Source organism: Amphiprion ocellaris, chromosome 9 (assembly GCF_022539595.1).
Source record: "Amphiprion ocellaris isolate individual 3 ecotype Okinawa chromosome 9, ASM2253959v1, whole genome shotgun sequence".
NCBI lineage: Eukaryota > Metazoa > Chordata > Actinopteri > Pomacentridae > Amphiprion > Amphiprion ocellaris.
The window spans coordinates 5289836-5312447 of record NC_072774.1 but is presented as its reverse complement, the minus strand read 5'-3'; the positions used below and the strand labels follow the sequence as shown (position 1 = coordinate 5312447).

Below are 22612 nucleotides of genomic sequence, written 5' to 3'. Positions count from 1 at the left end.
GTGCAGACACTGCGGTCCCTGCGCTCCGTTCACCAACACTTCTTCGGGGACACTTTGGGCAAAGACGGAGATCCGAGCTCCAGCCCGGCGGGTGGTGTCTGCTACCCCCGCTCCGAGCTGACTTCGGGCCGCGCTGTGACCGTGCACAGGCCCGGTACTGGCCGCCGACAGTCAACTGAACTTTTCCGAGACCCAAAGTTGTCAGGCAGCGCATCTTGCACGCATGCGCACCGGTGTATCCAGCTCTAAATAAGAGTTAAAACAGAAACGAGGTGAGTTCCACAATTTTCTAAACAATACGACCGTTAACGCTCATTTATTGCCGTTAACGGGGGTAAAATGGGAAAAAACGACCTTCGTTTTGCCAATTAGTTCACGTTATTTCCACTCTGATTTAAAACGGCGAGAATAAATCAAGTTTCTATGGAAGAAATTAAAGCAACAATGTTGAAGCTCGTAACTGTGGCGCGGTGTTGTTGTGACTGTGTGCGCTGTTCCGACGCCCATCCGCGCTGTGCAAATGCGTTTTCCTCTTGTTATTAACCGAGAAACTTATTTATTACAGATTGTCCTTAGCTGGCTGCATCCAGTCACAATGCTAGCCGCCTAGCAGCCGCCCGTTCATGTGAACGGAGCGGAGCTAGCTTGCCTGCTAGCTTCGTGCCAGCGCTAGCTAGCAGCAACCCGGGGCTGACATTCCGTGACAAGGGGAAAGTGAAGAAAAATACCGAGAGCGGACGAAAACACAAAGTCACGAAATTACACCGCAAGCGTTTGCCTCTGTTCGACGCGTGGCACCTTTGCGGGATTTGTTTGAATCGCTAACTTGAGTAATTAACATAGTTTAAACGTGTTGGTGGCCTCTTCCTATGCTCCGCCATTTTGTATAATGCTAATCATGGGCGCTCTTACACTTTATTTATGGCTGGAATAAAACTGAGGCGTCCAGGGCAAAGTCAAACTTCACCCACATCCATTAGCTCCGGCTGTTGTGTACTTTTCACAAGGTTACGGCCGCCGTGCGAGCAGAAAATACCTCCTTAATTCAGTGTTGGACATGCGTCAGGACTAAAACGTTATATCGTAATATTAGACGGATTAAAACGCTGTTAAGTTTGGCCAGCGGGCGCAGAAAACAGTGTTCTCCCCAAGATAGGTGCACAAATTACCCCCCCGGTCGCTCATCAGCGGGCAAACGGAGGCTTTTAAGAGATACAGTTAAAACAAGGAAAAGATGAAGTTGTGTGGTTAACTCAAAGTTGACACATCTTTCCTGGTGTTTGTCAATAATCCGCATGGAGGTTCACCCCGATGAGGCCGCTTGTGCACGTTTTTCCCCGCTAGTTGACCAGCAAAACAATATTATTATTGACTGTTTTGTCTGAAATCGAAGTGCATGGTGTATCCTGCAAGCCTGCACACAGCCTCCATCTAGCGGTGATGCAGCGAAACGCTGTTTACAAGTGCACAGCCAGAAACTGCATTTGTAACGTGAAGCTCTGGAGATAAAAAAAAAAAACTGGAGCTGCACGACACTGGAAATGAATGATACTGCGATATTTTAGGTTTTTGCAATGTGAAAACATGCAGGATTGTTCACCAAACTGCTTGAAAATCTCTACTTGAGAAGAATTAATCATTATAGAGTGATTGAGGTGAATTTATAGGGGCGTGCATCGGCATTTACAACAAAAAATATCTAGTTTTAAACATTTTTTTAGATGGTGTAGCACATCCAATATAGTTTTTTGCACTGGATGACATTCCGATCTGGCATTAAACTCTTGATTTAAATCAACAAATTAATTATTTCTGTTGCTTTGTCGATGTATAGACTGAATCTGTGTGGTAGATTGTTGAAAAATGACACTGGAAATACACAATACTGCAATATTTTATGTTTTGCAATGTGAAAAGATGCAAGATTGTTCACCAGACTGCTTGAAAATCTCTATTTGTGAAGAATTAATCATTCTGGAGGGGCTGAGGTGAATTTATAGGGGCGTGCATTTGCTTTTAAAACAAAAAATATCTAGTTTTAAACCCTTTTCAGATGGTGTAGCACTTGTAAAGACATCCAATATGGGTTTTTTTTTTTGCTTTGGGTGGCATTCAGATCTGGCTTTAAACTCTGATTTTAATTGTTTCTGTTGCATTGTGCCATAAAGTCAGATGCATAGAGTGAATCTGTGTGGTATATTGTTGAACAATGACGCTGGAAATACATGATACTGCAATATTTAGTGTTTTCCAGTGTGAAAACATGCAGGATTGTTCACTGTACTGCTTGAAAATCTCTATTTGTGGAGAATTAATCATTCTAGAAGGACTGAGGTGAATTTATAGGGGTATTGTTTTGCATTTTAAACAAAATATCTTGAAAATGTAGTTTTAAACCTTTTTCAGGTGGTTTAATACTGATAAAGGCATCCTGAATAGCTTTTTGCATTGAATGACATTCAAATCTGTCCTTGCACTCTTCATTCAGAGCTTTTTTGGTGCTAATTTAATCAACAAACCAGTTATTTCTATACATACAGCCAGACATATATGCTGAATCTGTGTTATATTAATGAGACGTTCATGTGTCAGTATATGTAAAGGATGCACAACATTGGAAATAACCGAAATTGCAATATTTTGATGAAAAAAATGCAGTAATTTCCAATGGATGACTTAAATATCTCTAGTTAGAAAGAAGTTATCACTCCAGAGGGATTGAAAGTTAAACCGAAATTTAAAAAAGTCACAAAAAAGCAGTTTTTGTCAGATGGTTTCACACTTGCAAAAGGCATCCAGAATAGCTTTTTGCTTTGGATGACATTCAGATCTGTCCTTGCACTCTTCATTCAGAGCTTTTTTTCTGCACAAAGTTGGAGAATAACAGAAATTGTAATATTTTGATGAAACAATGCAGGAATTTCCACTAGATGACTGGAATATCTCGATTTGGAAAAAATAATCACTCCAGAGGGATTGAAAATCGAACCAAAAAGAAAAAAAGCGTAGTAAAAAACAGGTTTTGTCAGATGGTTTCACACTTGCAAAGGCATCCAGAATGGCTCGTTGCTTTGGATGACATTCAAATCTGTCCTTGCACTCTTCATTCAGAGCTTTTTTGGTGCTGATTTATGTCAACAAATAAATTAGTTGTGCTGCCTTGTGCTATAAAGCCAGATGTAAAGACTGAATCTGAAGTGATACTTTGATGAAACAATCCAGGAATTTTCACAAGATAAGTCAAATAACTCTATTTGGAAATAATTATTCATTCTGGACTGATTTTGTAGAGGAGCGCATCTGCATAGAAAATGAAAATTATTTAAAAATACTGCGTGGCATCCTTCTCATACGGTGTAACACTGGGCAAAGGCATCCAAAATAGCTTTTTTTTGGCTTTGGGTGACATTCAGATCTGGCTTTGCTCTGCTGATTTAAATGGTCAAAGTAATTAGATGTGTTGCAGCGTGTCAAAATTTGCATGACCCTGCAGACAGAGAACCTGTTTTTGTCAACATCGTTAAAGTCACTGGTTTATTTTTGCCACCAAATCTGAATTTTTTAGTGTTTTGGTCCTGTTTTTTTAGCTGATTTTGCCTTGCACATGTGGATCCTGCATTCTTAATCGTGTAAATAAAGTTAAAAACAAAAACTCAATGCATCTATATGTTGTTATAGAAGAATTCTGAGGTTTATTTTTGTATAAAGCGGCATAAACAGTTGCAGCATTACGATATATTGTGCGTGCCTAACAGAAACTGTACTTCGCTGTGATGTTCTGTCAATACAGTCGGGAAAATAGCAGCATATTAACAGCTAGAAGTGTAGCCTGAACCTCATTATTCTATGTTCTCGTGTCAATATTCGTCAGCGTATCTTTGATGCTGTATCTCCGCAGGTTGGTCATTTTAGCCGAGCGGGAATGACTGACACCCCACCCAGTGATGGCCCCTCGCAGGGAGCTGAGTTTGACATGATCGGTGCTCTGGACTGGAAGGATGGTATCGCCACGCTGCCTGGCAGCGACATCCGGGTACCCAAGAGATTTATCTGTGTTCCTGTCCCCAGAATGTGTCTTAATTGTGCAACATATCTATGTAAAGTCAGTGGAAATTAAATGTAATTAAAACAGATTGCAGCTCAGGGAGAGGTTCCTAGACTCTGAACTCTTATATGTTTTTGGCTCCTGTTACATTTTTCCTCACTGTAGGCTAATTTCTCTAAAGTTCTGTACCTCTATGGAAACAGTACAACCATGGATCGAAGGAGAAAACTCAAAATGTCTTCAATGCAGTGTGAAGCAGTTGAATGTCTTTGATTATGAATCCATCAAAAATGTATTTAAATCTAAAGTCAACTGTATAACATTTTTCCTCGTGCCCACAAATGTTGAAAAATGGTGACTCTACAAGCTATAAATATTCGATTATTTATATTTATACGACTCTAGAAAGATGTTTCACCATGCTGAATTCCAGCAACTTGCTCCTCTGTTTACTGTTTTTGAGCCATGCTGCATTTATTTTATTCATCACGTTTTATTTTGCTCTCAATCTGTAGGTTTTGTTTCTTACATCTGCTCTGTGTAAACACAGCCTGCAGTTGACCTGAAAATTTCAATTAATCGTGGCTTCTCAGTTGTATAGACGAATGCAGAATTGTTATTTCTTTACAGGATCTCGAGCAAAAGATTTGTTTTTGGTGTTTTTTTAAAATTGAAACATGTAAAAAATAAGTGATTTTGATTAGCTATCACATTTTGAAGCTTATTTTTAGGTATTTCCCAATGGAAAACCATTATTTTTTGTCACGACTGTTGCTGAGTCACCAATGGTTTTTCAGTTGTGCCGAGGAAAGACAAATTTTTAGTTTTTTACAGAATCTTGTCCAGATGTTTTTAAAATGACATAATGCAGATGCAAGTGATTTTGACAAAATACACAGTTTTAAGCTCAGATTCGGTTAGCTTTCCCAACCGAGCTGCATGCACACGGGTTAGTTCAAGGACCAATTCTGTCTGTTTTAACCTGAAATAGGATTTTAAAAAATATTACTTGCTTTTCAAATCTGTTGGAAGGTTTTGGGGTTCAGACGGTTGTGAGTTTTTCCTGTTTCTGGCTCTAATAGTGTGACTTTGATATTACTTTTGAGGATATTTCAAACCTAAAGGCAGCTCAGAATGTTAAAGAGTCTGAATATTAGTCCATCTGTCTTCTACTTACTGAATGGATCAGGAGACCAGATGAGTCGCAGTCACCACCACGTTCCAGCAGCTTCCTCTGATGAACCCTGACGAGTGTTTCTGTGCGTTTCAGTTCCGTATGACGGAGTTTGGGACCCTTGAGATCGTCACAGACCTGGAGGTTAAAGGTCAGCAGGCCGAGCCAAACTCTGAGACCTTGGACCCAGCGCCGTCTCACACTCCCACCCCTCCGCCCGAGGGCCAATCACAGAGCGGCACAGCCACAGCTCCGGCCAATCAGAGCAAGCCAGGATCATCTCAAGCTAAAGGTACAACAGCGCATGTTGTTTTTATATAGAACTGGAGTGTTTATTTACTTTTATACTCGGAGAACAGCCTCAGTATTAGCACCTCTTTCTTCTATGTTTTCTAGCTCCTGGTCCTGTGCTTTTGTCTTTAGAGGAGGGTCCCAGTATGGAGGGCCCCAGCGTGGAGGTCGGTCCCAGTGTTGAAGTCGGTTCCAGTGCAGAGACGGGTCCAAACGGGGAGCTGTCGAGATGCCGGGCCTGTGGTGGTCGTGTTCCCAGAGATGCCCTGATGCAGGGCAAATTCTGCAGCTCCATTTGTGCCCAGCCCTCCAGCGGCAGGTAAAGATCACACACCTGGTTTTCTCTGTTACCTCTTTGGTGCCAATCGGATCGTTCTGATGTGTCATTTCATCTTTTCTTTTTGAAGGTCCTCTCCGGGAGAAGCTCGGGAGAGTCAGGCGGTGGAGGGTGAGCGGCTCGGCAAACGTGTCCGCAAAAAGAGGAAGATCTACATGGATTCTGGTGACGAAGAGGAAGACAACCAGGAAGAACCAGAGGTGAAGAGAACACTCTTAACATCAGCGTTTCTCACTCCTAGGGCTGCAGTGGCATTTAATCATTTTTTTGATTAAAAAAGTCTAAAATGTCCGATTCCAGCTTCTTAAATGTGAATATTTTCTGTAGGAAAGCGCATAAATATACATTACTCCAATAAGTTTAGCATGGAATTGAAGTCACAGTAATACAATTGGTCTCAGTTCCAAAAAAATGAGTAATTATGTTGATAAAAAATGAAACATATATCTTGTTTTCATTAGAGCTGCAACTAATTATCAACTCTTAAATTAATCTGGAACTATTTTCATCGACAATTAATCCATTTCAGTACATTTTTAAGAAAACTAAAGCCAAAATTATTAGATTGCAGCTTCTTAAAAATAAATATTTTTAGTTTTCCTTCCTCTTCTATGACAGTAAACTGAATATCTTTGGATTGTTGTGGACAAAACAAGACATTTATCATCTTGGAGTTTAGAAAATTACATAAATATATATTATTACAACAAGTTCAGCTTAGAATTGAAGCAACAATAATGTAACTGGTTGTAGTTCTAACAAAAAATGTGAATTATATTGGAAAAACTGAGACATTTATCTTGTTTTCATTAGAGCTGCAATGATTAATCAAGTCATTGTCAACTCTTAAATTAATCTTAAACTATTTTCATCAACAATTAATCCATTTCAGTACATTTTTAAGAAAAAACACCCAAAATTATGAGATTCCAGCTTCTTTAAAGTGAATATTTTTAGGTTGTTTTTTTTAACTTCTCGACAGTAAAGTTTGGGTTGCTGAGAAAACTATTCGTCATCTTGAGCTTTTGAGAACACTGATGAATATTTTCCACCATTTTATAGACAAAACAGCTAATCAAATTATCGAGAAATAACTAATCCACAATGTGAATAACTGTTAAGGACTTTCTTCCTGTATTTATTAGTTGTGTAAACATAGTATTTCCTCCTGTAGAAGGGTGAAGTTCTTTTATAGTTCTGATTATTCTTTTCATCTTGCTTTTGCTGTTTGTGTAGGAAAAGGCCAAGGCGACCAAAGGCAGGAGAGGAGCCAAAATCGCCAAACTGGGTATGTTCGACTGCTGCTGCTGTAAACTGAAGGAGGAATAAATGTTTAGCTTGTCTCTAAATATTATCACAATCCTTGTTGTAGCGGTGTTACTTGAAGTCGAGGCCTTAAAAGATCTTGAATGCATCTTAAAGTCTTTACGTTTTAGATTCAGTCTCTTAACAGGTGAGTTTGACTCTCAAAAAGTGAAGTTACAGACATCTATACAGTCATCCTGACTTGTTAAAACCACAGTTGGAGATGTCTGTAGCTCACTTCAGTCAGAATAACAGCTGCAGATACCTCAAACATCATTAGTCTGAGTTGTTGTGATGATGCTGCTCGTGCCAGACTTTCCGTCGGATGTTGGTCCAGCAAAGTATTTGAACAGTGTGGTGGATGGGATGGTTAGAAAATGCTGTGAAATAGAAAGAGCTCATCAGCGAGTAGTTTGAGGAGAACGAGAGCTTCGTTCAGCAGACATTTGCTAGAATTTTGGCCTTAAGCTGCTGTGATGTGATGGTAAAACATGTGTCATATGCAGTGTCATAGTATGTTTGAGAAACAGGCTGCCTCTGAGTCAAAACTGAATTTACATTTTGAAAAGGCAGAGTTTCAGTTTGAATCAAGAGTCTCTACTTGTCATATGCTTATACAGTATGTGCAGTGAGATGCAATGTGACTCTGCAGAATGAATATCAGGACTCAAGGTTTCCCAGCAGAACGTTGCATTATAACAAGATGATGGATGCTATTCACTTCACATATCAGTGGTCATAATGTTGTGGCTGATCGTTGTGTGTTTGTTAGGTGAAAATTTATCAGATTTTCTAATTAATTTATGAAATTTAAGAATGAAAGCAGGAATAAATGAGAGTTTATCAGTATTATTGTCATGCTTTCAAGCATCTATGCCATATAAAGTCATATATTAGAGCTTGGGTATGTAAACTTTCATATCATATTGTAAGAAAATTGTTAAGTTCAGTACATGATATGTGAATATTTGTTTGACCCTCAGTGACCGCCCAGCCCAATAAGAAGCGAGCCTGGAGCTGGCCTGCCTACCTGGAGGAGGAGAGGGCCATCGCTGCTCCGGTTAAACTATTCAAAGAGGTACAAACTCCCATCATACCTGCCTCTTTACATCCGTAGCTGACAGTTTTCTTCACCTGAACTGTTCTGTGGTGTTTCTTTGTCTTGCAGCATCAGTCGTTTCCTCAGAGCAGGAACAGTTTCAAGGTGGGAATGAAGCTGGAGGGTCTCGACCCGTCTCACCCTTCTCTGTTCTGTGTGCTCACCGTTGCAGAGGTATGTTGTTGGTTTTTTTAGCTTTAGTTTTATCCGGCTTTTTAATTAAGAGTTTTACTCACATCGTCGCTTTGCCTCGCAGATCCAAGGTTACAGAGTGAGGCTGCACTTCGATGGTTACCCAGAATGCTACGACTTCTGGGCCAACGCCGACTCCTGGGATCTGAAACCAGCCGGATGGTGCGAGAAGAATGGACACAAGTTATTGCTGCCTAAAGGTAGTCACACAAAACACACTGTACATTAATGAATACCACAGATTTTACATAACATAAATGCAAAATTGGACTTTTTAGTTAAGGTCTGCACAGCTGTCCTGACTGGATTTGTCGTGTTTTAGGTTGTAAGGACGGCGAGTTTAATTGGAGCATGTATGTGAAGAACTGCAGAGGTCAGCTGGCTCCAAAACACCTGTTCAAAAGCCTCAATACAGTGAGTATTTAACACATTATTTACTGCTGGATATTCTCTGGAGCTGGAGAAAATGTAAAAATAAACTTTTTCTGACAGATATTGTGATTTACGATAATTCTTTAAAGCTTCAGTTCAGTATTTATTGTTTAATAGATTCAAAACAAGTGATAAATCAACATGAGATATCGATAAAATATCAACTGCTCTGTATTCAAATGCAAAGATGAGAACTTAAAGGTTATAAATTGCTTTAAACTTTGTTTTAATGGCATTTTTAAATGCCGTAGATGATACAACAGTTAATGTAAGCTGTGATTGTGATTGTGGTTAGTGAAATAATTAAAAATAATAAAAATGTTCCAGTCAAGTTAAAGTAATAATGATAAAAACTACATAAATTAACCTTTGCTGCATGGTTTATATCTTAATATGCACCATTTATGATTTGGTAACTGCACTGTTTTGAATCACGATTTTAATTGAAAAGTGATTAATTCCTCAGCTGTAGATGGTCATTAATTTCAGGGATTTTATATGTACCGCTTACAGTTGCTAAATGGGCATTCATTTTTTATTGTCTTATTTTAGTCCGTGACTCCGTCTGGATTCAGAGCCGGGATGAAACTGGAGGCGGTCGACAGGAAGAACCCTTTGTTGATCTGTGTGGCAACAATTGCTGCCGTTGTCGACAACCGCCTGCTCATTCACTTTGACAACTGGGACGACACGTATGATTATTGGTAAGAGCTCGGTCTAAGAATGAAAGGACGCATATTGTCCAAAGATACTTATTTAAAGGCGACTGGAGTTTTAATCCTATGAATCTCAAAACCCGCTAGTAGCACGTTATCCTTCAAAAGTTGTCAAAGTTTATTGGAGACAAAAACTGTAAAATCAATCTTGTTACTAACCTACCTTTTTTTGTCGTATGTAAGCCGCTGAATACTTGAATTTCCCCCGGGATTAATAAAGTATCTATCTATCTATCTATCTATCCATCCATCTATCCATCCATCCATCCATCCATCCATCCATCCATCCATCTTGATTCAGCTGCGACCAACAGTCATGTAACATAAATTCAGCCATTTTTCAGCTATACTGCAGGTTATGTTTACGCAGAACAGAGAGGAGCCGAGTATGGAAACAAATTAGAGAGACTGAGATGAAAACAAAACATACTTAAGCATGATTTGGTTTGAAAAGTTGTCGTCAAATTGGTGGAGCGTAGTGTGAAAAACGCGGAGTTCTTCAAGGTATAAATGTAAATAGTAAAATATCTATAGTGTGTGGAGCCACTATTATTTTTCTAGCATTTGTTGGAACTTGGAAACTGTTGTACAAAGTGATTCCAGTTTTTGTAAATTCAACTTTAATTTTTATTTAACTTGATTTATCGCATCGCAGCTGTGTTAAGCTGCTCTCTAATGTAAGTAGTGAAGTCCAGGGTGTCCCAGAAAGTTTGACATCATAATAACTAGTTTAAAATTTGTTTGATCTTTTTGCTCAAAAAAGTGTAATCATTTTTATTTTTCTGCTTTCAGGAATAGACATGCTGTTTACTGCAACAGAAAAGGCTTTTTGTGTATTAAAGTATGCCCAAACTCAGTCAAATGTGAATGTGCAATGTGAAGTTGTGAGAAAATTTCATAAACGAGCGCCAACAGGAAAGCAGATTTGGACGTGGCAGTTACCAATTACGTGGACAAATTACCATCCCCCAGAATTTTTCATTTGAAATTTGTAGAATAAATCATTTTATGTCCAAAATATCATTTCTCCTGACTCTGATATGAACATCTCAAATGATCAGCTTTTTATTTATAGCATGCTGAGTCGCCATTTTCCCCAGTTACTCCAAGAAATTCAGCTTTTGTTTTTTATGATTTGTGGCATTATAACTTTGTTATTCTGCACTAAAGGCACTTCTGAGTTCTCTTTACTTCTAAGCAAGGTTTTGATGTTTCCATAGAGGTGCAGGACTCTGTACTGAAATGAAAAAAAGGCTACAGTGAGGAAAGATGTAACGGGAGCAGAAAAAGATACAGAAACTGCTTTGGGTTAAGACAGTGTGGGAAAGGTATCTTAAATGTATGTACAGAAAGTTTGGCTGATACACAACAGCAGAGTTTCTGAAAGTCTAGACATATTTTGATAGATATTTGTTGTTAAATCGTGAGCTGATGTGACTGTGTGTTTGTTTACCTGTATTTCGTTCAGGTGTGACGCCAGCAGTCCGTACATCCATCCTGTGGGTTACTGTGAAGAGGCCGAGCTAACCCTGACCACTCCAGCTGGTAAGACACAGACCAAGACACACGGGGGTCAGTATACATTACTTCAATATCCTGTAGGGCCTGACTAACGTAGGATCTAACATTAGTAGAGATGAATGCTGTGAAATACGTAAAATTTCTAAAAAAGCTAATTAACTAATTGTACTATAGATTTTGTTTTATATATCTAGAGAAAAAGACAGTAAATATATTTAAGCTAAGTACTTTTATTTTGGTAAAATGCATGCCGTGGATGCCAAGATTTTCAGTAGACGAGACTTTAAAAGAGTCTGTGTTTATGTGTGAAGCGTCTACAGTGACAGAAGTGTCTAATGAGTCCTCGTTTCCTCTCCTCAGAATATAAAGAACCCAAGAGTTTCTCGTGGGAGAAATACCTGGAAGAGACGGGGACACAGGCTGCACCTGCTCGAGCTTTCAAGCCGGTAAAAATCAGCAAATATTTTTAACACTTAATGTGATGCAGGAGTGTGATAAATACAGACAAGTGATGGTTTAATATTATCTCGTGTGTTATCGCAGCGACCTCCACACGGCTTCCAGATCGGGATGAAAGTGGAAGCCGTGGATAAGAGGAACCCGATGCTGATTCGTGTGGCCAGTATAATGGACACCGAGGACCACCGACTGAAGGTGCAGCTTTTCTCCTGCTCTAGGTGCTTTTCATTTGATCAAGGCTCAGTTTTAAGTTGTTGTCTTCTCTTGTAGATTCACTTTGATGGCTGGAGTTCTGAGTATGACTACTGGGTGGAGACCGACTGCCCAGATTTACACCCTGTAGGCTGGAGTCAGAAAACCGGACACCCACTACAATACCCCAATGGTGAGACGGAATTGTTAAATTCTCCCACTGGTTGAGGTTATAAGTCAACTTATAGATGGGGTGTTTCGAGGAATTCATAACAAATTTAACCCTCTGAACACCAAATTTGCTGATCAGTTTGAAAAACTGATCAGCAAACAAAGTAAACAAAGTAAAGAAAATCTCTCTGGAGAACTTTTGAGCAAAACATCCAAGCATATTATCTTAATACCTCTTTATTATTGGTAAATTGGAAAATATATATTGTGATCCCAGGTTTTTTAGATTTCTGCACATAGATAATCAAATAAATGTCACTTTTTCTTTTTTTTATGATTTGTGGCACTATCACGGTGTCATACTGCACAGAAGACATTTCCTGAGTTCTCTCTACTTGTGCTGTTTCCATAGAGGTGCAGGTCTGAAATACGGAGTAAAAACGTGACAGGATCAAAACCAAAACACACCCAGGAACTGTTTGGGGTTCGGAGGGTTAAAATGATCTTGCAGCTGTTGTCTTAATTTTCTTAACACTCCCTCGTGGGTGTCTTTTTCAGGCTCCAGTGATTTATTGACCGCCCCAGGACAAGGATGTCCTACCCCAGGATGCAACGGGGTCGGACACATCAGGGGACCTCGCTATGGGACCCACTACACGTGAGTAGCACGCACTTGGTTTTTGAGCCTTTAGGCATCTTTTGTTCTTATATTACAAGATTCAAGAGGTTTTATTTGTCACATGCTTATACAGTCTGTGCAATGAGATGCAAAATGGCTGTTCTCAAGCCAAAAAGACTCAATAATGCTTTAAAAACAATAGAAAATTAGAAAGAAAGTCACATCATGAATACAAATAATAAGAGGAATACTTGTGTTGTCATTTCAAGTGGCTTTTATACTGTGTTTTCCAAATTCACCTCCATATTTAACTTTGCAAATAAATCTCATATTTATTTGGTCATGTGCTGATGCTGCTGTTTAAAAATTCTTTAATGCTTTACAGCAGGGGTGTCAAACATGCGGCCTGTGGGCCAAAACCGGCTCACTAGAGGGTCCAATCTGGCCCGACTTTGTAAAGAGTAAAAAGAGAAGACATTAACTGCAAATTGTGAATTTGTAAAACTATACATTTCAAATAATTTTTGTAATTTTTTTGTAATATTTTTGTTGTTTTTTTGTCTGACTTATGTTTTTTGTCTTATTTTTGTCCATTTTTTTGTTGCTTTGTAACTTTTTTGTCAAATTTTTTCTCTTTTTTGTTTTGTTTCGTGTCGTTTGTCTCATTTTTTTGTGTATCATTTTTGTCATTTTGTGTCTCATTTTTGTAATATTTTGTCCTGTTTTTGTTTTTGGTCTGATATTTGTCGATTGTCTCATGTTTTTGTCGTTTTGTTTCCTTTTTGTCTCGCTTGTGTTGTCTTATTTTGTCATTTTGTTGTTTTGTGTATCTTTTTGTCTCACTTCTGTTATTTGCCTACTAACACTAACCCTATAATGTTGTTGAAATTGCACTTATTTATCTTAAGAAATTTCAGGTTGTTTGCACAATGATAATTCCTTAAATGTGAACATTTTCAGAATGTACTTTTCTGCACTAAAACAAAGGGCAAAAGTTGGTATGTGGTTATTTATAGATTATTATGCTCTGATTTTACTGGTCACTTGAGATTAATTTGGCCTCTGAACTAAAATGAGTTCGACACCGCTGCTTTATAAGATCAAATTTTTCTACATTTTTAGCTAAATGTCCATTCCTGGTGTTTCCTATCTCCTCTGATGTAGCAGTGCGTATTTTTGGATCATTCAGATTTAACGCTTACTGATTTTATTAAGGCTTATTAACTGCACTCAACAAACAAGAGTGTCGGTGTCGTTCACACTTGTGTGGGCTGCCAGCAGTCTAAATGTGTTGCTTGTTTGAGTGTGGGAGTGTGAGTCAAGGGGATATTAGCTGCCTTTTTTTATTTTGCAATGTGTTGTAACCTGTTTATTTGCAGAAGTTAAAAAAAAAAAAGTAACTTTCTGCTTCATTCACAGTTTTGAGTGGCTGTTTGTAAAGTTTTTTGTGTTTTTTTGTGCACAGTCAGGTGAGTTGTCCCTACTCAGAGATGAATCTGAACAAGGAGGGTTTGCTGCCGGACCGACTGAGCGGAGAGCGACCCCTGACCCTCAGCGGCCCTCATCCTCGCGGCCGACGCCCTGACGCTAACGCAAACGCCACGACGCCGAGCTCCTCGACGCCGGAGCAGCCCGACGGAGCCGAGGACTCCCAGAACAGGTCTGCTGCTGCTGCTGGACGCACTTTAAAAGCTCTCATATCTGGGATTTCTGCATGCAACTCTGTTCAGTGCACCTGAGTGACGATTATCTGTGTTGCTAGGAAACCGGTGACGGTGGAGGCCGAGCGCTCGGGACGCAACAGCCAGCTGGAGCCACTGGGTGGAGCTAGCGAGCAAAGCCACAATGGAACGAGGCCTAAACGGTACCTGCAAACTCAGGACTAGCTGAAGTTCAGGAGGATGCAGGATGAGAAACTTCTAACTCGTGTTTTTTTTGGTTTTTTTTTTTAGGACAGCTCCGGTTCCCAAATACCTGAAAATGCACTATGTCAAAGAGGAGATCGGTGATGGGAAAGGTGAGTGGAGGAAACGGTGGAAAAACTGACATTATAAAGTAACAAAATATAGGAATTTTCCCCAGATTATCTAAATAACTCTGTTTTGAAAGATTTAATCACTCTACAGTAACTGGTGTGATTTTTATAGCAGAGTGCATGTGGATAGAATTTTTTTCATATGGTGTAACACTGGAAAAAACATCCAAATTTTGTTTTGAGTAGCATTCAGATGTGGCTTTGCACTCGTCATATAGAGATCTGTGCTGCTGATTTTAGCTTTCCAACAAATTTAGATGATTAAGTTATCAATTAAACTTTATTAAGCTTTGAAATTATCTGTTGTTAACTTTTTATAGACTTTATGCAATGTCTTTTTTAGATTTCTTGTACTTTTTGGAAGGCATTTGGAGACGTAATGTTTTGCATACACTTTACCCAGGAAATGCCTAAAAAAAGTGGTTCTATTGCTGTCTTGCACTGCGTTATGATGACAATAAAGCTTCTAACTGGGCACCTATAGACCCATAAACAGGAGCTATAGTCTCTGATGCAGCGGTCATGGGTTCGAATCCAGCTCATGGACATTTACTGCAGGTCATTCCCCCACTCTTCTACCCACATTTCCTGTCTCTCGCCACTGTCCTATACAATAAAGGCAAAAAAAAAGGCCAAAAAAAAAACTTAAACAAAAAAGCTTCTATTTCTAGTTGTTACAAACTGCAGATAGAGAATCTGTTTTCTGTCAGCATCCTTTCTGCAGCCCATATAACTAAGCACAGCTTCACAATTGTGGCCAAAATGATTGAGATTACAATTACTTACTACTAGTATTCATTGTACGTTCACATTTAAATGTCCAGAATGCTGCTTTCACTTCAGTGTTGTGCTACATTCCAACTAATCTTCATCAAGACAAGCCTTTACATAATCTTCACCTGAATTGTACAGCATCTTTTAGAGGTGAAAAAATTGTACCGAAACCATTTCACTCACACAACGTCATCACATTAATTGACACTATAATTTACAGACGTTCCCTAAACGCCTCACACGCTGCCTACAGTAGAGGGTAGGTGGGCGGCTGTGCACGGAAAAGCTTTTAGTCTCCTTCAGTTACTGCAGTGCAGCAGCTCAGAGCAAACATTGGTTAGAAAAGAGTGAAATAAAGCAGATTTACAGATTATAAAACCAAGAGATTTAATGTACATGAGCTATTTTCTAGGAATGGAGCCTCTGAAAGATCAGTTTCCTGATTGGTCATGTTCATTTGTTGTGGGAAGCCAAAATCATGATTAATATTGGATTTAATGTGCAGCCTTACAACTGATGTTTCTTTTTTGGAACCAAATCTCGCGTTTCAGTGTTTCTGTCTCATTTTGTTGTGCACATATGCGGCCTGCTTTCATTTTCATTTCTTTATTTATTTGGACGGGACAGTGCGTATTCATGAACGTACAATCTCATAAAGTTCACACAAGGTTGCAGTAAATCAAGAACAAGACTAATTTCCATCTGTTGTCCCAAACATAAAAGAAAAACATACAGATGTATAAAAACAATTTAGTCAAACAAAGACAATGATGATAAATTAATTCTGACTACGTTAAACAGACCCTAAAGTGCTATTATTTTAGTAAAGTGCTTTGTAGGCAGAGCCTGTCATAAAGTGCTTATAGTTAAAGTGTCAGATTTTCCTCAGTGTTCACAAGTTTAATTGTTAATCAGCCATGCCTTATACTGTCTCTTAAAACTGACAAAGGATAAGGATCTTTCTCTGATAGCTGTAGGTAAAGTATTTCAGTTTGTCCAACCTTTAATAGATAATCTGTGCAAAGGAGGACTTTCTAGATTTTTACTTCACAAGTAAAAATGGTGGCTGACCTTGTATGACTAATACCATTTCTCTTTTTGATAAAATCCCCCAGGGGCAATGGGGCCATCCCATTCATAGACTTATACATTAACCCTTTAAAGGGCACTCATTGAAATACTTTGAAATTCAAAATTTCAACCCTTAGATTGTTATTGGAGGACAAAATTTTTTTTATTTTCATTTTGAAATTCAAGGTCAATGAAGTTACTGTATATTGTTCCTTGCCTGTTAGTGGTAAAAAAAAAAAAAAATTCAAGAAATGTATATATCATCACATAGCACAACTACTCAACTGTAAAATGTGTGAGTTTTGTCAATTACCTATGATTAGTTTTGACGCTTTGACCGCAAGTGTGGAAGAGGACTGAGCCGCAAGATCGTCTTTTTCCAACTTCAGATAAAAGAGAACGTTTGATACGTTCCTCTGCTGATTGGTCAAATGCCACGATGTAGCGTGCTATAACGTAGAGTGATCTTGGCTGATTGGCTGGGTGAAAACCACATGCTTCTCGACCTCACTGAGAGGCGGGAGCAACGCCACATTTAATGTGTGTGGAAGTTACCAAATACGATCACTTGTCAGATAAATGGTTTAAGCAGGCACTTTTAAATGATTTGAAATTCTCAAGGCTTAGGGACTGATATTTCTTTAAGATGGCACAATGATGGAATGACCATGGCTTCTTGTCAAACACTTTGATGGCTTTTTTTATACAGCTGTTCAACAGATTTTAGATACGGATGTCTGATAATATCAACCCACCTATATTATTGGCCCGATATTGGCATAAAAATGTAACATTGGTCAATATCGTTATCGTTTATTTTTGCCTATCATGAAAACCGATAAAATAATGCCTGGATTTCGGTGGCATTTACCGACGCGCAATGAGCACATCATCAAACTGCATCGTGAAGTGTGTAAACAAGTCTGTGGCTGGAATAAAAAGCTTGCTGTGTCTGGCTAACAAATATGTCTGGTTTGGAATTATTTCCAAGACAACATACATCGGTATCGGTTGATATTGGAATTAGAAATTGAGAGTTGGACAATATCGGCATATCGGTTATTGGCAAAAAAGCCAATATCAGACATCAATAGGTTTTAGAGCTAGAGTAAACTATTTTTTATCAGACTTCTCTTGTCGAATAGTTGGGGAGAATGTGAACTGTGTGAGTTTTCTTTTTCAATGAAACAGCCAATAAAGTTTGTCTCTGAGTTAATTTGCCCTACTTCACATGGCACGTCCTGCAGTGTGGCTGCTGTTCACGCTGCCATGCTGATGCTGAAGCGGTTTAATTGTGCAGCTTTGGTGTAGTGAAGCGTGTACGCCGCACCTGCTTTCCACTGACTGCCGCGCTCCCTCCTCTCGCCTCTCCACAGCCTCTCCAGATGCCATCTCTCTCCAGCAGGCCCTCCACGAGTCCGTGTTCTCCCCCGGCCTCTCCGCCTCTCCTCCCCACCGGGTGGCCCTCTGCTGGGACAAACACTGCCAGCTGCTGCCCGAGGTCCTGGGGCTGACTGCCAAGAGAGTGGCCACTTGGAGCACCGAGGAGGTCAGACATGCTCGTGGACAGCAGACGTAGTCTTCATTCACTGACATGAAGGCGGCTGGCTGTTCAGGGAAACCACATGAATATTCAGGGAGAGCTTCTCTGGTGCTTTTTTTTCCTGCCTGTCAGGTCCAGTGAAGACACTTTGATTAGTAACATGTATTGGTGTGTTTGTTTATCAGGTGGCCAGTTTCGTCAAAGGACTCCCCGGATGTAAAGAACACGCTGCTACATTTAAAACAGAGGTACGCAAATAACAACTGCTTTCCTTATCGATTAAGAAACACTTGATCAGTGTTATAGAAAAAAAGTTTCAGATGTGAGCCAACCGGTAAAGATAATTTATTGCTGTATTTCTGAGTCAGCACTTCCGTCCTGCGTTTAAGTGACCAATTAATCACCTAATGGTTTTAAGCACTACTTAAACATCGTGATTATTGATTGAGACAAAAATAAAACACGCCTGATCAATAAAAGGAATACAGTGTGGCTCAGAATAGGTACACAGGGGAGAGAGTCGTCACCAAATTGTTGGATGATCCATTGAGCATGGTGAAATATCTTTCTGGAGATACTGTGCAGAGTGAAAAAAACTGTTTGTAGAAGGTGTGAAAATGGAAATGGTTAAATTTCTATAGTGTGTAGAGCCAACTTTTCTTTTTTAAGTGGTAACGTGGTCACATGGAAGAATGTTTTTTTTCAAAAATTTCCAACAAAATTCAACTTTAGATTTAGTCTTTTTTATGATCTATGCTATTTTAACTGTGCCTTAATGCATAGGAGATGTTTTTGAGTCATGGTTGTTTCCATAGAGGTGCGGGACTTTATATTGCAGTGAAAAATTGTGATATTTTATCTAACTTCCTTCATTCAAATGTCCACCAAAAATTAACAAATTCTGTAAAATACAAAAATAAAATGGTGGTCATCAATGCAACTGAGGAGCTACAAATACAAAAATTTAGGGACTTTTTGGGGAAACTGCAGGCTGTGTTAAACACAGCAGAGAAAAGTATAAAAAAATATATAAAAAAGACAGGAGAAAATTTAACATGAACAATAAAATAAATGCAGCATGGCTCAAAAATGGTGAACAGAGCAGCAAGTTGTTAGAAGAAACATTCAGCATGGTAAAATATCTTTCTATAGTTTGTGTGAAGTAGCGTGAAAAATATGGTTTGAGGATGTTGTAAAAATGTAAATATAATAAGTATAATATAAATATGTAGAGTCACATTTTTTTCCAGTATTGGAAACACCCGTGATTGATCCCATTGGGTTTCTTTTTCAGTTTTTTGTAAAAAAGCAAAACATAACAGTAATTTCAATAAAATGTAACTGTAGTTTGGCCTCATTTTTCAGTGCAAAAATTAAGTCTTGCACCTCTGGTGAAACAGTACAACCATGACTAGAATAAAAGAGAACTCAGAATATATTCTGTGCAGTTGTAATCATAAAACAAGTGATGTAGTAAAGAAGAAACAGCCAGAAAGTGCTTGAAATCCAGAGAGTTTCAACAAAAAATGTGCTTCTCATTTTCTCGGGTTGTGTCTTTGTTTTTATTAAAATGCTGTTGTTTTCTCTTCAGCAAATAGACGGCGAGGCCTTCCTGCTACTCACCCAAGCAGACATCGTCAAGATCCTGTCAATCAAGCTGGGTCCCGCCCTGAAGATCTACAATTCCATCCTCATGTTGAAGAACGCCGACGAAGAGTGAGGCAGTGAGGACCCGCTGCCTCCTGGCGGGTCGGTCTGCTCCGGCGGCTAAAGACATTTAATAAAATCATCAAGAACAAGTTTAATTTGCGACGGTGCAGCTACACGAGAAAAACAAGCGGAAGCCATCATCTCAGAAACGTCCATCTCTCCTCCCTCTCCCTCCACGACGGACGACCCGAGAGTTTTTCATGTGGATTCCATATCGTGTTTGTTTACTGAATCATTATTAAAAAAAAAAAAAAAAAAAAAAAAAAAAAAGGAAAACTACAGGCACCTTTGAGGCTTCTTAACATTGTACAGTGTATGAATTGGATTTTGCGTCACTATTCTGTTTTATCCGGACTGTCCTGAAACGGTGCTTGAGCTCAGAGCGGATGGAACAAGACGTGTTTGTGTTGCTGTTTACTCGGGAACAGACTTTTTTCTTTTTCTTTTTAAAAAAAAAAAAAAAAAAAGAAGCTGCAGAATACAATCGTGAGAAGTTTTTAAATGTGAAACCCAGTGGAGCAGAAGCACTATGTAGTTCAGCTGTTCTCCTGCAGGGGGAGAAAGTGGGCTCCTCCACTGCCCAAAGGGCAAAGAGATGATTTGGGATTGGCTGAAGCTTAGCTTGAATGGGGGGGATGGTTAAAACGCTGTGTGTGTGTGTGTGTGTGTGTGTGTGTGTGCAAATGTGACTTAAGTGTGTTCGAGAAATGAGGATGTAATTTCCTTCCATCCCAGTGTGTGTTGGAGGGCAGTTTTGTGACAAGGGCTAATTGTTAAATCAAGTAAACTTTGCAGTCTTTTAAGGTGGAATGAGACGACGAACCAGCTCTGCTTTCTCGTGGGGGTAGACGACCCACGAATATGAATGTTAAACAACAGCTTTTAAGTTGTTTTGTTGATCCTGATCATCTTGTTCTTGGTTCTAATAACCTTCTGTCACAGTGTAAATAGTATACAGCTACAAACAGACCGAGTTTACTCCTGCTTGGTTATGCAAAGGCTTGACATCTGTCTACAGGGAAAGACGTTGCAGTGAACTGGAAAAAAAAAGAAAAGAAAAACAGCCTCAATTCATAGATTTTGGGAAAGAAGAATAAAAACATTGTCAGTGTCTTTGTAAATCTGCGTGTACTTCGGCAAGTTGGAATGTGTACATCGGCGACTGTTTATATGCAAACAGCTTTTATTTATGTATTGTAATTTAAGGGGTAATGGTACGCTGTTCTGGCTCCTCCGAGGTAGCTGTGGCTGTTTGGTGGAATGTGTGAATGGGTGGAAATAAATGAGATGCACACTGCCTGCTGTCCTCAGTCGACCTCATTCCACCACATGCACACAGATAATCCACTATTGCAGTCCTTATCTGTAGATTTAGACACATTTCACATCGGATTTGGCAAAATAATCAATGTTCTCTGTACTTAAACAGGAGCTTTCAACCAAATTAACAACACAAGGAGTTTCTTTAGTGCATCTAAAAACCGGTCTCTGCACTCAAGTGCATTTTTAAATGTAATAAATGCAGCTGTTACTCTGGTTTCTTGCAGAGTTTTCACCTGTATTGCAGGAGACTGAAAAAATGTGAACAGTCAGTTAAAGTTGGAGTATTTTTACAAGACTTGAGCAGTATTTTTCTCACCATGCAGCCACTGGCTTCCATTCATTTCGGGTAATTTCCAAAACTAGGCTGCAGACACGAACTTGTAGAATTCAGGACAGCAAACTTGAAGTTTAGTTAATTTACCACATAAACATTCTTACTTAATAAAACAAATGCAGCATGGCTCAAAAACATTAAACAGAGGGGCAAGTTGTTAGAAGATACATTCAGCATGGTGAAACATCTTCGTACACTTGATGTAAAGAGTTGTGTGAAAAATGCAGTTTGTAGAGGTAAAAATGTAAAAAGTCATTTTCAGTTGGAGTATTTTTACAAAACTTGTGCAGTAATGGAGTATTTTTCTTCCTGTGTAGCCACTGGCTTCCATTCATGTTGAGTTCAGGACAACAAACGTCAAGTTTGGCTAATTTGCCACATAATAAAACATTCTTGCTAAATAAAATAAATGCAGCATGGCTCAAAAATGGTAAACAGAGGAGCAAGTTGTTGGAAGATACATTCGGCATGGTGAAACATCTTTCTAGAGTTGATGTGCAGCGTTTGTAGATGTTGTAAAAATGTAAATAGTCAGTTTCATTTGGAGTATTTTTACAAGACTTGTGCAGTATTTTTCTTACCATGTAGCCACTGGCTTCTATTCATTTTAGGTAATTTTGAACTTCAGGCTGCAGACATGAAACATGTTGAATTCAGGACAGCGAACGTGAAGCTTAGCTAATTCGCCACAGACTTTTCAGAACAGCTGCAACATCTAATCACCTATAGGCACATAGCTGTGTAATCTTATTTTCTGCAATTAAGAGCTCTAAAAATTAACAAGCATCTCTGACCCAAAATTTCTGAAAAAAAAACAAAACTGTAAATGCTGCATTTGGGTTGCAGCTCCCCCTCAAACCCAGAACCGACTGGCTGCGTTTCGCCCACATGCAAAACTCACCCACAAACCAGTTGGCTGTGTGGGCCACATCCGGTCCGTAAGCAGCAAGCCGGAGCTCACACAGCTACCACCTTTACTGCACGAAGTCCGAAAGCTCAAACTAAACACTGGCTGGTGGGAAATGAGACATATCTGGTGGTTCGAAATCTGGATCACGTGACACACAAACTGAACCCAAAGTGGCCCACATTGGTGTGTTACTAGCCATGAAAACAACTAACGCAGATGTGATTAAAAAGTTGCACCACAGCTACAGTTAAGCCCCAAATAATTCATTTATAGTGAGTTTTTACATTAAAACCGTGACATTTAGTTGCATTTAATCAATTTCTACTGTCAGAAATACAAATCAGAGACAGATCTCGACC

The 22612-nt window shown here is 39.2% G+C and overlaps 1 protein-coding gene across 4 annotated transcripts; it reads left to right on the top strand.

Moving 5' to 3' along the window:
• The first annotated feature begins 54 nt into the window (after positions 1-54).
• l3mbtl1b (L3MBTL histone methyl-lysine binding protein 1b) lies at positions 55-20983 on the top strand. 4 transcript variants are annotated; one of them, XM_023262563.3, is made up of 22 exons: positions 55-272; positions 3899-4033; positions 5316-5511; positions 5616-5829; positions 5918-6047; positions 7084-7135; positions 8136-8230; positions 8321-8425; positions 8508-8643; positions 8766-8857; positions 9428-9579; positions 11060-11136; positions 11473-11558; positions 11656-11766; positions 11842-11956; positions 12493-12592; positions 14019-14213; positions 14316-14417; positions 14506-14570; positions 17810-17982; positions 18162-18224; positions 19568-20983. In XM_023262563.3, the coding sequence occupies exons 2-22, from the start codon at positions 3923-3925 to the stop codon at positions 19694-19696; spliced, it is 2499 nt and encodes an 832-aa protein (XP_023118331.1). In that variant the 5' UTR covers positions 55-272; positions 3899-3922; the 3' UTR covers positions 19697-20983. The 4 variants fall into 4 exon arrangements, with proteins under 4 accessions (XP_023118331.1, XP_023118330.1, XP_023118333.1 ...); XM_023262562.3 differs by having other exon boundaries at positions 11060-11163; XM_023262565.3 differs by having other exon boundaries at positions 56-272; positions 5643-5829.
• Positions 20984-22612: the final 1629 nt, after the last annotated feature.